The sequence below is a fragment of the Clupea harengus genome, chromosome 12, assembly GCF_900700415.2.
Source record: "Clupea harengus chromosome 12, Ch_v2.0.2, whole genome shotgun sequence".
Classification (NCBI taxonomy): domain Eukaryota; kingdom Metazoa; phylum Chordata; class Actinopteri; order Clupeiformes; family Clupeidae; genus Clupea; species Clupea harengus.
The window spans coordinates 28528786-28540170 of NC_045163.1; the positions used below are offsets into that span (position 1 = coordinate 28528786).

The window sequence follows — 11385 nt, forward strand, 5'->3', positions numbered from 1 at the left end:
TCTCTCTCGCTCACACACACTCATTCTCTCTCGCTCACACACACTCAGAGTCTCTCGCTCACACACACTCATTCTCTCTCGCTCACACACACTCATTCTCTCTCGCTCACACACACTCACTCTCTCTCGCTCACACACACTCATTCTCTCTCGCTCACACACACTCATACTCTCTCGCTCACACACACTCATTCTCTCTCGCTCACACACACTCATTCCCTCTCGCTCACACACACTAATTCTCTCTCGCTCACACACACTCATTCTCTCTCGCTCACACACACCCAGAGTCTCTCGCTCACACACACTCATTCTCTCTCGCTCACACACACTCACTCTCTCTCGCTCACACACACTCATTCTCTCTCGCTCACACACACTCATACTCTCTCGCTCACACACACTCATTCTCTCTCGCTCACACACACTCATTCCCTCTCGCTCACACACACTCATTCTCTCTCGCTCACACACACCCAGAGCTGTAGCCGTACCTCACTAAATGCTGTAATAATGTGTTATTGGTGTACTAAATTATGTGACCGCGTGTTGACCCCGAGGGACCAGGGCACATAGGTGTGGACATGCAGGTGAACACTCGTCCCTTCTCGTCTAAATGCAGACTGTCACGAGCCTTAGTTGCTGGAATACATTTTCCTTGAGGAGATTATTCTCGGTCGGGAGATGTGAGTGGTTGCAGAAGAATGACTTTCTTGTTCGTCAGAGTGGTGGTGAGAATGCAGGTTGCTCCTTTTGAACCACGGTTTCTCGCTCCCTCTGTCTCACAAACTTTGATTGCAATCTTGAATCTTGAAGAGGCAGATAATGGCTAACTTCACTCTGTCGTTATGTGAAGCGATCGCTAACTTCACTCTGTCGTTATAAAGAGGCAGATACTGTGAAGCGGTCGCTAACTTCACTCTGTCGTTATAAAGATACTGTGAAGCGGTCCCTAACTTCACTGTCGTTATAAAGCGGCAGATAATGTGAAGCGGTCCCTAACTTCACTGTCGTTATAAAGCGGCAGATAATGTGAAGCGGTCCCTAACTTCACTGTCGTTATAAAGCGGCAGATAATGTGAAGCGGTGGCTAACTTCACTGTCGTTATAAAGCGGCAGATAATGTGAAGCGGTGGCTAACTTCACTGTCGTTATAAAGCGGCAGATAATGTGAAGCGGTGGCTAACTTCACTCTGTCGCAATGTGAGGCGGTCGCTAACTTCACTCTGTCGGCAGATAATGTGAGGCGGTGGCTAACTTCACTCTGTTGTAATGTGAAGCCGTGGCTAACTTCACTCTGTCGTTATAAAGAGTTAGATAATGTGAAGCGGTCGCTAACTTCACTCTGTCGTTATAAAGAGGAAGATACTGTGAGGCGGTCGCTAACTTCACTCTGTCGTTATAAAGAGGAGGCAGATACTGTTGAGTCATTGGCTCTTCAGGACTCCACCCACACCAAGGGGTCAAGGGTCAATGAATGACTTTATCTTCTTCCACTTCCTGAAACCCTCATTGACTCATCTCAGTCCTTTGTCTGGCCTCTGATTGAAGTCCAATGTCTAATTTGCACTTTTTGAGTTTTGACAAGGCCATGTCGGACATGCTTCTGAATTAGCTGCTGTCTACCAAGCGAGTTTTATGTTTTTATGTTTATGGCCTTTTGCGAGTTTTTATTCCCTGTTAACTGTCACAATGGTTGGTTTCTCCGTGAGCTTAAGGCACGGGATTGATGGAGAGAGAGAGAGAGCGTCAGGGAGAAGACTGGTGCCACAGGGGTTGCCTCGCGAGGTTAATGAACATTTTAATATCAAAGATACGAGATGATCCACACGCTAACCCCGCCCGCTGCTCCAGACGGGCGGAATGGGAAATGGCGTTTTCCGTTTATTGCTTTTTGCCGCCCCCGCTTAGAAGGGTCTGTAAAATGTCACCTCCCTCCCTTGTCTCTCTGCGGGGTGTGTGTGAGAGTGAAATGAGGAATAACTGTAGCGAGCGTTTGGGGTTTGTTATGTAGCTATACTCTCTAAGTCATCTGCAGCTGCTGGCCTGGCCATTGGGACCCAAGGGGAACCAATCTTTTATTTAATTCATTGTTTTATTTTATTGAGCAACTGAGTAATGGAAACAATTTCATTACTACGGAGAAGCACCTCATTCACTCTTTATTGTGTGTGTGTGTGCGTGTGTGTGTGCGTGTGTGTGTGTGTGTGTGTGTGTGTGTGTGTGTGTGTGTGTTTCACATTCTGGCCTTTATTGTATTTGGAACTCCAATGTGAATGACAATTAAATGTGAAATATCTAATCTCACGCACTTAGTGTGGGGAGAAAGGACTGAGTCAGGAGAAAATAAACGGTATTAAAAACAAAACAACAAAAAAAAACACAAAAGCACTTTCTGAACGACCTTGATGGTGCGTTTCCTGTTTTCTGGTGCTTGCACTTCTGCCAAGGAGAGAGGGAGAGAGGGAGAGAGAGCTTAGTGGTGAATGATGGGTTTTTTGAAAAGGCACAAAATATATTTCTAGATGAATCTACAATGGCCTGGGTTCTGCACAGCAGATGTGGTGTTCCCTCCCTTCAAAATGAGCTTTTTAACACACGGAGTGTGTGTGTGTGTGTGTGTGTGTGTGTGTGAAAGCCCTACCTTCATTTGCAAAGGCAAAGTCTCGCTTAATGTCAGTTTCTCATTTGTGCAAGGCAACATCGTGCCAGTTTATGTGTTTGTGCTGGTTTGGCTGAAGATGGGGGCAGCTGCTAGTGGAGGCTGGTGCTGATCGTTGCTGTAGCCGTGCGGCCTTAGCGTTAAGCTACATGAGGTTTGCAGTAAATATCAGCTCTTTTGTTTGTGTGTGTGTGTGTGTGTGTGTGTGTGTGTGTATGTGTGTGTATGTGTGTGTATGTGTGTGTGTGTGTGTGTGTGTGTGTGTATATGTGTGTGTGTGTGTGTGTGTGTGTGTGTATATGTGTGTGTGTGTGTGTGTGTGTGTGTGTGGTAATAGGCCACAGCAGCGGGACTCTAGTCATATGAGCTTGTTAATGTTTTTTTTCTGTCTTTTGTTCACTTCATTAGGGCTCATTTTGAAAGCAGCGTTGCGTCGGCGAGGTGTTGTGATAATTGTAACGTGGTGTTTTACAAGACGGTGCACATTAAGATCACGCCGAGATTAACAGGTGCGTAATGCTACAACTCTGTAAAAAGATGACGTGAGATTAACAGGTGCGTAATGCTACAACTCTGTAAAAAGATGACGTGAGATTAACAGGTGCGTAATGCTACAACTCTGTAAAAAGATGACGTGAGATTAACAGGTGCGTAATGCTACAACTCTGTAAAAAGATGACGGTGAGATTAACAGTGCGCAATTACCAAATATGGTAATTTACCGAAACACGGTCTGTCTGGGCAATTTAACAAATAATTACTATGGCCTTTTTAGGTACTGAGCAACGACATGGTACAAGCATTCGATTTAGACAGCGTCTTTCCTCAGTAGAAGGAAAACATTCCGTAATGTTTTAGCTAGACCTCAGTGGCGCTGGACCTCAGATAATATGAACGTGTTCACCGTTCAAATTCATTATTTGTCATGAAGTTGCGTTCAGTTCATCGTTCTCATAAAAATGAACGTGTTCTTTTGAACGCGTTCATGCACAACACTGAATGCTACACCTCTGTAAAAAGATGACGGTGAGATTAACAGGTCTCTCTCTACACCTCTGTAAAAAGATGACGGTGAGATTAACAGGTGCATTATGCTACAGCTCTGTAAAAAGATGACGGTGAGATTAACAGGTCTCTCTCTACACCTCTGTAAAAAGATGACGGTGAGATTAACAGGTGCATTATGCTACAGCTCTGTAAAAAGATGACGGTGAGATTAACAGGTCTCTCTCTACACCTCTGTAAAAAGATGACGGTGAGATTAACAGGAGCGTAATGCTACATCTCTGTAAAAAGATGACGGTGAGATTAACAGGTCTCTCTCTACACCTCTGTAAAAAGATGACGGTGAGATTAACAGGTGAGATTAACAGGGGCGTAATGCTACACCTCTGTAAAAAGACGCCTGGTACAAACAAAGTCGGGATAGCTGTGGAGTACAAACAGACTAAACACTAAACTACTGATAGCTGTTGAGTACAAACAGACTAAACACTAAACTGCTGATAGCTGTTGAGTATAAACAGATTAAACACTAAACACATAAACTACTGATAGCTGTTGAGTATAAACAGATTAAACTACTGATAGCTGTGGAGAATAAACAGATTAAACAGATTAAACACCTAAACTACTGATAGCTGTTGAGTATAAACAGATTAAACTACTGATAGCTGTTGAGTATAAACAGATTAAACACTAAACATCTAAACTACTGATAGCTGTTGAGTATAAACAGATTAAACTACTGATAGCTGTTGAGTATAAACAGATTAAACTACTGATAGCTGTGGAGTATGAACAGATTAAACAGATTAAACACTAAACACATAAACTACTGATAGTGGTGGAGGAGGAGTATAAACAGATTAAACATTAAACATCTAAACTACTGATAGCTGTTGAGTATAAACAGATTAAACTACTGATAGCTGTGGAGTATAAACAGATTAAACTACTGATAGCTGTGGAGTATGAACAGATTAAACAGATTAAACACTAAACACATAAACTACTGATAGTGGTGGAGGAGGAGTATAAACAGATTAAACATTAAACATCTAAACTACTGATAGCTGTTGAGTATAAACAGATTAAACTACTGATAGCTGTGGAGTATAAACAGATTAAACTACTGATAGCTGTGGAGTATGAACAGATTAAACAGATTAAACACTAAACACATAAACTACTGATAGTGGTGGAGGAGGAGTATAAACAGATTAAACATCTAAACTACTGATAGCTGTGGAGAATAAACAGATTAAACACATAAACTACTGATAGCTGTGGAGTACACTGTGCTGACAAACTTTGAAAACAAAAAACGTCGAAAGTAAAAGTTGGAAGCTCTGACAGGCTTCAAGCTCAGCAGGTTTTCTTTTGCTGTCATACACACTGTCACACACTTCCGTCTCTGTCATACACACTGTCACACACTTCCTTCACTGTCATACACAGTCACACACTTTTTTCTCTGTCATACACACTGTTACACACACTTTTTTTCTCTCTCCCCTGCCACTTATGAAAGGGAGGATAGGGTAGAGTCGACTCACTGCTGTGGTTGGCCAGAGAATAAAGTCTTTTTTATTGAAGTGGTTCTTAATGTATTTTGAATAACACTATAGAGATGAGTTTATCACATGCTCTCTCACATGTCCAGGCCAGAACTCTCCTCACAGTTAAAAAGTGTCTTTGAAAGCGAGACGCCAATGTCTCCAACTTGAAAAGGGCACCTGGGAAGGGAAGGGCCTTTGATGATAATGACAGGCACGTTTCAGCGCCTCCCAAATACCCACACTCCGCTGCTTCCTGCGCCAGCCTCATTTTACAGGAGAAGTGAAAGAGGAGGAGGGGAAAAAACAAAAGAAGAAAAGAGTGGAGGAGAGAAAAAGTGGCGGAGGGAGGGAGTGATGGAGTGGACTGGAAGCCATCTTGTAGATGCTGCTAGTTGGAGGAGAGGCTGTCAGGCGAGGTGTCCAGACTTGTTACTCTTGTCGTCTTTTCTCCCCCCTCCCCCCCTACCCCTCCCCCTCGGCGTCTGGCACAGGAGATGGACCGCTGCGCTTCGCCTCTCCAGCCTTGCCAAAATGCCATCGCCACCGTGACTTCCACCCTTGCCAACTCTCTGAGTTGTCACGGCAACAGTGAAGGGAAGCTGATAGGCGAGAGGAACAAGGTGTCATGAGTCTCTCCACCCGACCCCTTCCTTCCTCCTCTCGATGCACTGGGATATACAGACAGGAATGACGTGAACCATCTTTCTCTGGATGTTTCCGTCTCTCAAAATAGACCAGACCAGAACCATGGAGTCTAAGTCTACACACACAGAGTGACACACACACACACACACACACACACACACACACAGAGTGACACGTTGTATATCATTTGGTGGGATGTGTTGGGCCAGAGATATCTCACAGTACACTAGGGATGTAATGATGCCAACATCTCAGGGGGCGACAGCACCACAGTAAACAGTCCAACCACACACACACACACACACACACACACACACACACACACACACACACACACACACACACACACACACACACAATCTCAGGGGACGACAGCACCACAGTAAACAGTCCACAATACGATATGGATCACAATATTTAAAAAAAAAACCAAAGAAAAATGATTACTTGAAAAGATGTCCTTTGAGATGTCCTTCCTCTGGATGAACTGGCATAATCTTCGGAAGAGGAAGGTCAGCTAGAGAGAAAGAAAGGAAATGAATGCCAACCACATTACATTAATTGTATATATGACTGTAATATGTGGTGGTGTATTCTGAGTGTGCATACATTATTTACTTTAGTGATGTCAAAATTCCCTCTGAAGATGCGATTGCGGAGGCTAGAGTATGCAGAAGCGAGGGAACTCGGTTGGCCAGTGGCGATTGGTGTTACCACAATGCTTCTGCTGGATTTGGGTTTTTGGAGGACTCCGTGTCTCTGTGTCAGTTTAGCTGTTGTCTCTGGGCACAGAGCTGGTGGCGCTGTGTGACGTGTGAAGTATGCCCGTGATGGCAATGCCATGCTCTGGCTGTTGTCTCTGGGCACAGAGCTGATGGCGCCGTGTGACTTGTCAAAGTCAAAGTAGCTTTATTGTCAATTACTTTGCATGTCAAGACATAGAAAGGAATCGAAAGGACGTTTCCCACTCTCCCGCGGTGAAACATATAAAGTGCACACGCACAACAACAGATAAGACAAGACATGTCCCACATATTGATATACATATAGATATAAACATACAGATACACGTACAGCAGCATACGTTTTCTTTCAAGTGAGGTTAGGTGACTTGTGAAGTATGGCCGTGATGGCAATGCCATGCTATTGGCTCCAGCATGTTTGCTAACCTCTAAAATCCATCGTTGTTGGGCACGGAAAACGACCTCGAGCCTTTAGCTTGACCAGTGTATTGACCGATGCATCTTGTTATCTCTTCAGCTTCCCAACTGTTATGGCGGAGTTGGGCTCCAGATGCTTCTTTGGCTAAAGCTTTTTCCTCACAGGTTGAGATCGGAGCTTTTCTGGGTGGTGGTGGTATGCCAAATGGCTTATTGTGTGTGTGACCGTCGTCCGGCAGTGTTTGCAAACTGTTTTGCGTTTTTGTCCCCTCGTCATTTCTTGAAACGGGAAACCTGAAATGCTGCCGCAGATCAGCTCTAAAAGTTGACGATGGAGCATCCGCAATCTCAATTCCAAATTCTTTATCTTTGTCATTTGTCGCTGCGTTCACTTCTACTCCGTCCGCCATCTTCTCATGGGGTCCGTCTGGCACGCAAAGGATCATGGGAGTCTGTCTTCTTGACTGGTGTGATTGTTCCCTCTTCTGTTCAAACGAATCAATACAATTGTCGACAAGCAGAGATAGTAGAACACAGCTATACTCGCGAAATCCCACTGCCCGGATTTCAACACCGATTTCAACACCGCCCGGTGATGGCATAGAATTGTTGTTATATTTTTTTTTTTTGTGAAATTAAATATTAGTTCAATCTTAATGAATGTAGTTAATTGATTAATTCATTAGACGTATTACATTCCTACAGTGCACTGTGTCTTTATTAGATTAATTCATTACTTCATTATTTAATTAAATATAGCGTTACATCCCTACCTCACACTGTTTCTTAATTCAATGAATTAATTGGATACATCGTAACATCACACTGTTTCTTAATTAAATTCATTAATTAATTAGATATATCCTTACATCCCTACAACACACAGTATTTTGTAAAAGATTTGTGTTCTTGTGGGCGTATTCTAAACCTTTACATCAAATGAAGAGGGTGTGTAGTGCACACTCATACACTCATACACACACACACACTCACTCACACACACACACACACACACACACACACACACACACACACACACACACACACACACACCCTCAGCATTTCCTGGTCCACCATCTGTTTCGATGAAGGAGAAAAAGTGAGTGAGAGGGCGAGACGCCAAAAAATTTCAGACTGCAGCTCGCATTCTTGTTTATTTGTGTTGGGCTTTAATCAGCGATCCCCATGTGCTCATTAGTGAGATGTATGGCCTGTGTTCACACACACACACACACACACACACACACACACACACACACACACACACACACACACACACACACACACACAAATCTGGATGCTGAGGCCTTTTTCTTTTCGTTTTTTTTCCATTTTCTTTCTTTTCTTTTTTTTTTTTTACAAAATGCAACATCAACACCACGAACGTCTGCATGTGCAAACTAAACAGCCGGCACTCAATCGGCATAAGTTTGCCGAGGTTGTGGAAATATTCCATTCATGTTCACCAGGTGTTCTTCCCTTTCAAATGCAAATGGCAGTCTGTGGGAGAGAGCGGAGCGGAGCGGCGCGGCAGATCCGGAGCGGCTTATGAAGTGTCCGACTCCCTCGATGTTCACGCCTCAGAAACCAGCACTGTCAGCAGACGACTGAATTACGTTTGAAACCAAAGAACCTACTTCATAATGACACACACTTTCCCAAAGAACCTACTTCAGTCGCATTCATAATGACACACACACACACACACACTTTCTCAAAGGTCAAAGGCCAGAAGAACTGGTGCACTCATAAATGTAGTCGTGCATTTCGACATGATACGCCATGTGAAAGGAAAAACTTAAACACACACGCACGCACGCACACACACACACGCACGCACGCATGATACGCCATGTGAAAGGAAAAACTTAAACACACACGCGCACACGCACACGTACGTGCGAAAGGAAAAAAGGGTAATTTATACCTAGCCTGAAGCATTGCATTATGGCGTTACTTGTAGTCATACAAAGAGCTTTCAAAAACCTCAAATACCTCCAGCCTAATTCACCCCTGGAAGACTGATTAAATACCTCCAGCCTAATTCACCACCCCTGTAAAGACTGATTAAAAATGGCATGGCAGATTTTTGTGTTGTTGATGCTAATTAGTGTTCCAGATGATTCGCTGTTGTTTTTTGGCATATTTCTCGGGAGGATGTTCTTTCCCTGCGATAATTTAATCTTGTCTCCCCTTACCTCCTGTGAGTTCTCATTTATTAATGTTCCGACGCGCGCTCACACGCCGAGCTCCTGTTTGGGGACTTGTGCTAGCATCCGACTGAACAACAATCAGTATTGTTTCATTGCGTATCATTTCCACTTAATGCAGATTGAATGCTCTGTCCAACTCTAAATTCCCCCTCGTGGACGTGTGTTTGCATCCTCAGCCAAACTCATTAAGCCGAATCCGATGCAACGGCACACACACACGCGCACACACACGCACGCACGTGCGCACACATTCTCGCTTTCCAGAGAGTGCTTAGGCACGGAGCAGGAAAGTGATATACAAACACTGTTTCTTCCAATTTCCCTGAGATCGGCGCGGTCACACCCAGGGGGGGGAGAGACATGGTTAAACAGAACAGGAAGCCAAGGGCGAGAACGAGGCTCCCAGCCCGAAACACGCTGAGCCGAGGCCGTGCAGATCGCCATAGCAGGCCTCTCTGTGGCTGAGCCGAGGCCGTGCAGATCACCATAGCAGGCCTCTCTGTGGGGCACGATCAAAGGTAGCCTTGTTTCCCAAGGATTTCCCCACCATTTAAAAACATGTTAGCGGCTTTCGCTGCCTTGGCTGTCCTTTCACACACACACACACACACACACACACACACTCACACACCCAAAGGAATCTGGATCACACACACACACACACACACACCCAAAGGAATCTGGATCGCACACACACACACACCCAAAGGAATCTGGAAAAAAGAGGAAAGAATAGAAAAAAAAAGCTTGCTGCACACACCAGGGAGAAAAGAAGCGCGGGAGAGAGAAGAAAGCCGAGGGAGACAGATTGAAGATTAGAGCTCTGTGTGTGTGTGTGTTGCTTACGGAGATCAGCAAATCAGTTCTGCTCAATTGACGGAGCGCCACGCTGCCTCTGGGAGGGCCTTCTCTCTGAGACGTCTCCAGGTGTCTGAGGCAAACAGAATGGCCTCCAAGGGGTGGGCACGCCACGGGGGTGCAGAGAGAAGGAGAGACAGACAGACAGGGAGGCAGACAGACAGGGAGGCAGACAGACAGACAGAGAGGCAGACAGACAGACAGACAGAGAGGGAGACAGACAGAGAGGCAGACAGACAGACAGACAGGGAGGCAGACAGACAGACAGAGAGGCAGACAGACAGACAGAGAGACAGACAGACAGACAGAGAGGCAGACAGACAGACAGACAGAGAGGGAGACAGACAGAGAGGCAGACAGACAGAGAGACAGACAGACAGACAGACAGACAGACAGAAAGAGAGGCAGACAGAGAGGCAGACAGACAGACAGAGAGGGAGACAGACAGACAGACAGACAGAGAGGCAGACAGACAGAGAGACAGACAGAGAGGCAGACAGACAGAGAGGCAGACAGACAAAGAGGCAGACAGACAGACAGACAGGGAGGCAGACAGACAGACAGAGAGGCAGACAGACAGACAGAGAGACAGACAGACAGACAGAGAGGCAGACAGACAGACAGAGAGGGAGACAGACAGAGAGGCAGACAGACAGAGAGACAGACAGACAGACAGACAGACAGACAGACAGAGAGGCAGACAGAGAGGCAGACAGACAGACAGAGAGGGAGACAGACAGGCAGACAGACAGACAGACAGAGAGGCAGACAGACAGAGAGACAGACAGAGAGGCAGACAGACAGAGAGGCAGACAGACAAAGAGGCAGACAGACAGGGAGGCATCTTGTGACCATCTCCATCTCCGAAGTTGTTTCCCTGTTCTACTCATTTGGCCTGACTGAGTTGGTGCTGATGCTGTGTAGTGCTTTCAGCTCTCTCTCTCCCTCCCTCCCTCCCTCTCTCTCTCTCTCTCTCTCCCTCCCTCCCTCTCTCTCTCTCCCTCTCTCTCTTCCATTCTCTCTCTCTCTCCCTCCCTCTCCACACACACACAGCACATACACACACACAGCATACATACACACAAACACAATACACACACACAATACACACACAACATGTACACACACGGAATGCTCTTTTTTCTGTCTCTCTCCCTCCCTCGTCTGCCCTCTCTCGGTCTCACCCTTTTCTCTCTGACTCATTCTTTTTTGTCTGCTCTTTCCCTCCCTCTCTCTCTCTCTCCCTCTCTCTCTCCCTCTCTCTCTCCGTGTCTCTCTCCCTCTCT

General features: G+C 45.5%; 1 protein-coding gene and 1 long non-coding RNA gene across 2 annotated transcripts in view; one reads left to right on the forward strand and one right to left on the reverse strand.

The window, feature by feature from the left end:
* The first annotated feature begins 473 nt into the window (after positions 1 to 473).
* Positions 474 to 11385, forward strand: part of LOC105911052 (galactose-1-phosphate uridylyltransferase) — a 67279-nt gene continuing 56367 nt past the window's right edge. The window contains exon 1 of the mRNA XM_031577832.2: positions 474 to 731. Within this exon, the coding sequence (XP_031433692.1) occupies positions 705 to 731 (27 nt within the window). The 5' untranslated portion in view covers positions 474 to 704. The remainder of the gene's footprint in view (positions 732 to 11385) is intronic.
* Positions 8398 to 8837, reverse strand: LOC122133357. Its single transcript, XR_006152710.1, has 2 exons — positions 8696 to 8837; positions 8398 to 8661 (listed from the first exon to the last, which is right to left on the reverse strand). It is a non-coding gene; the product is annotated as an uncharacterized LOC122133357 (long non-coding RNA).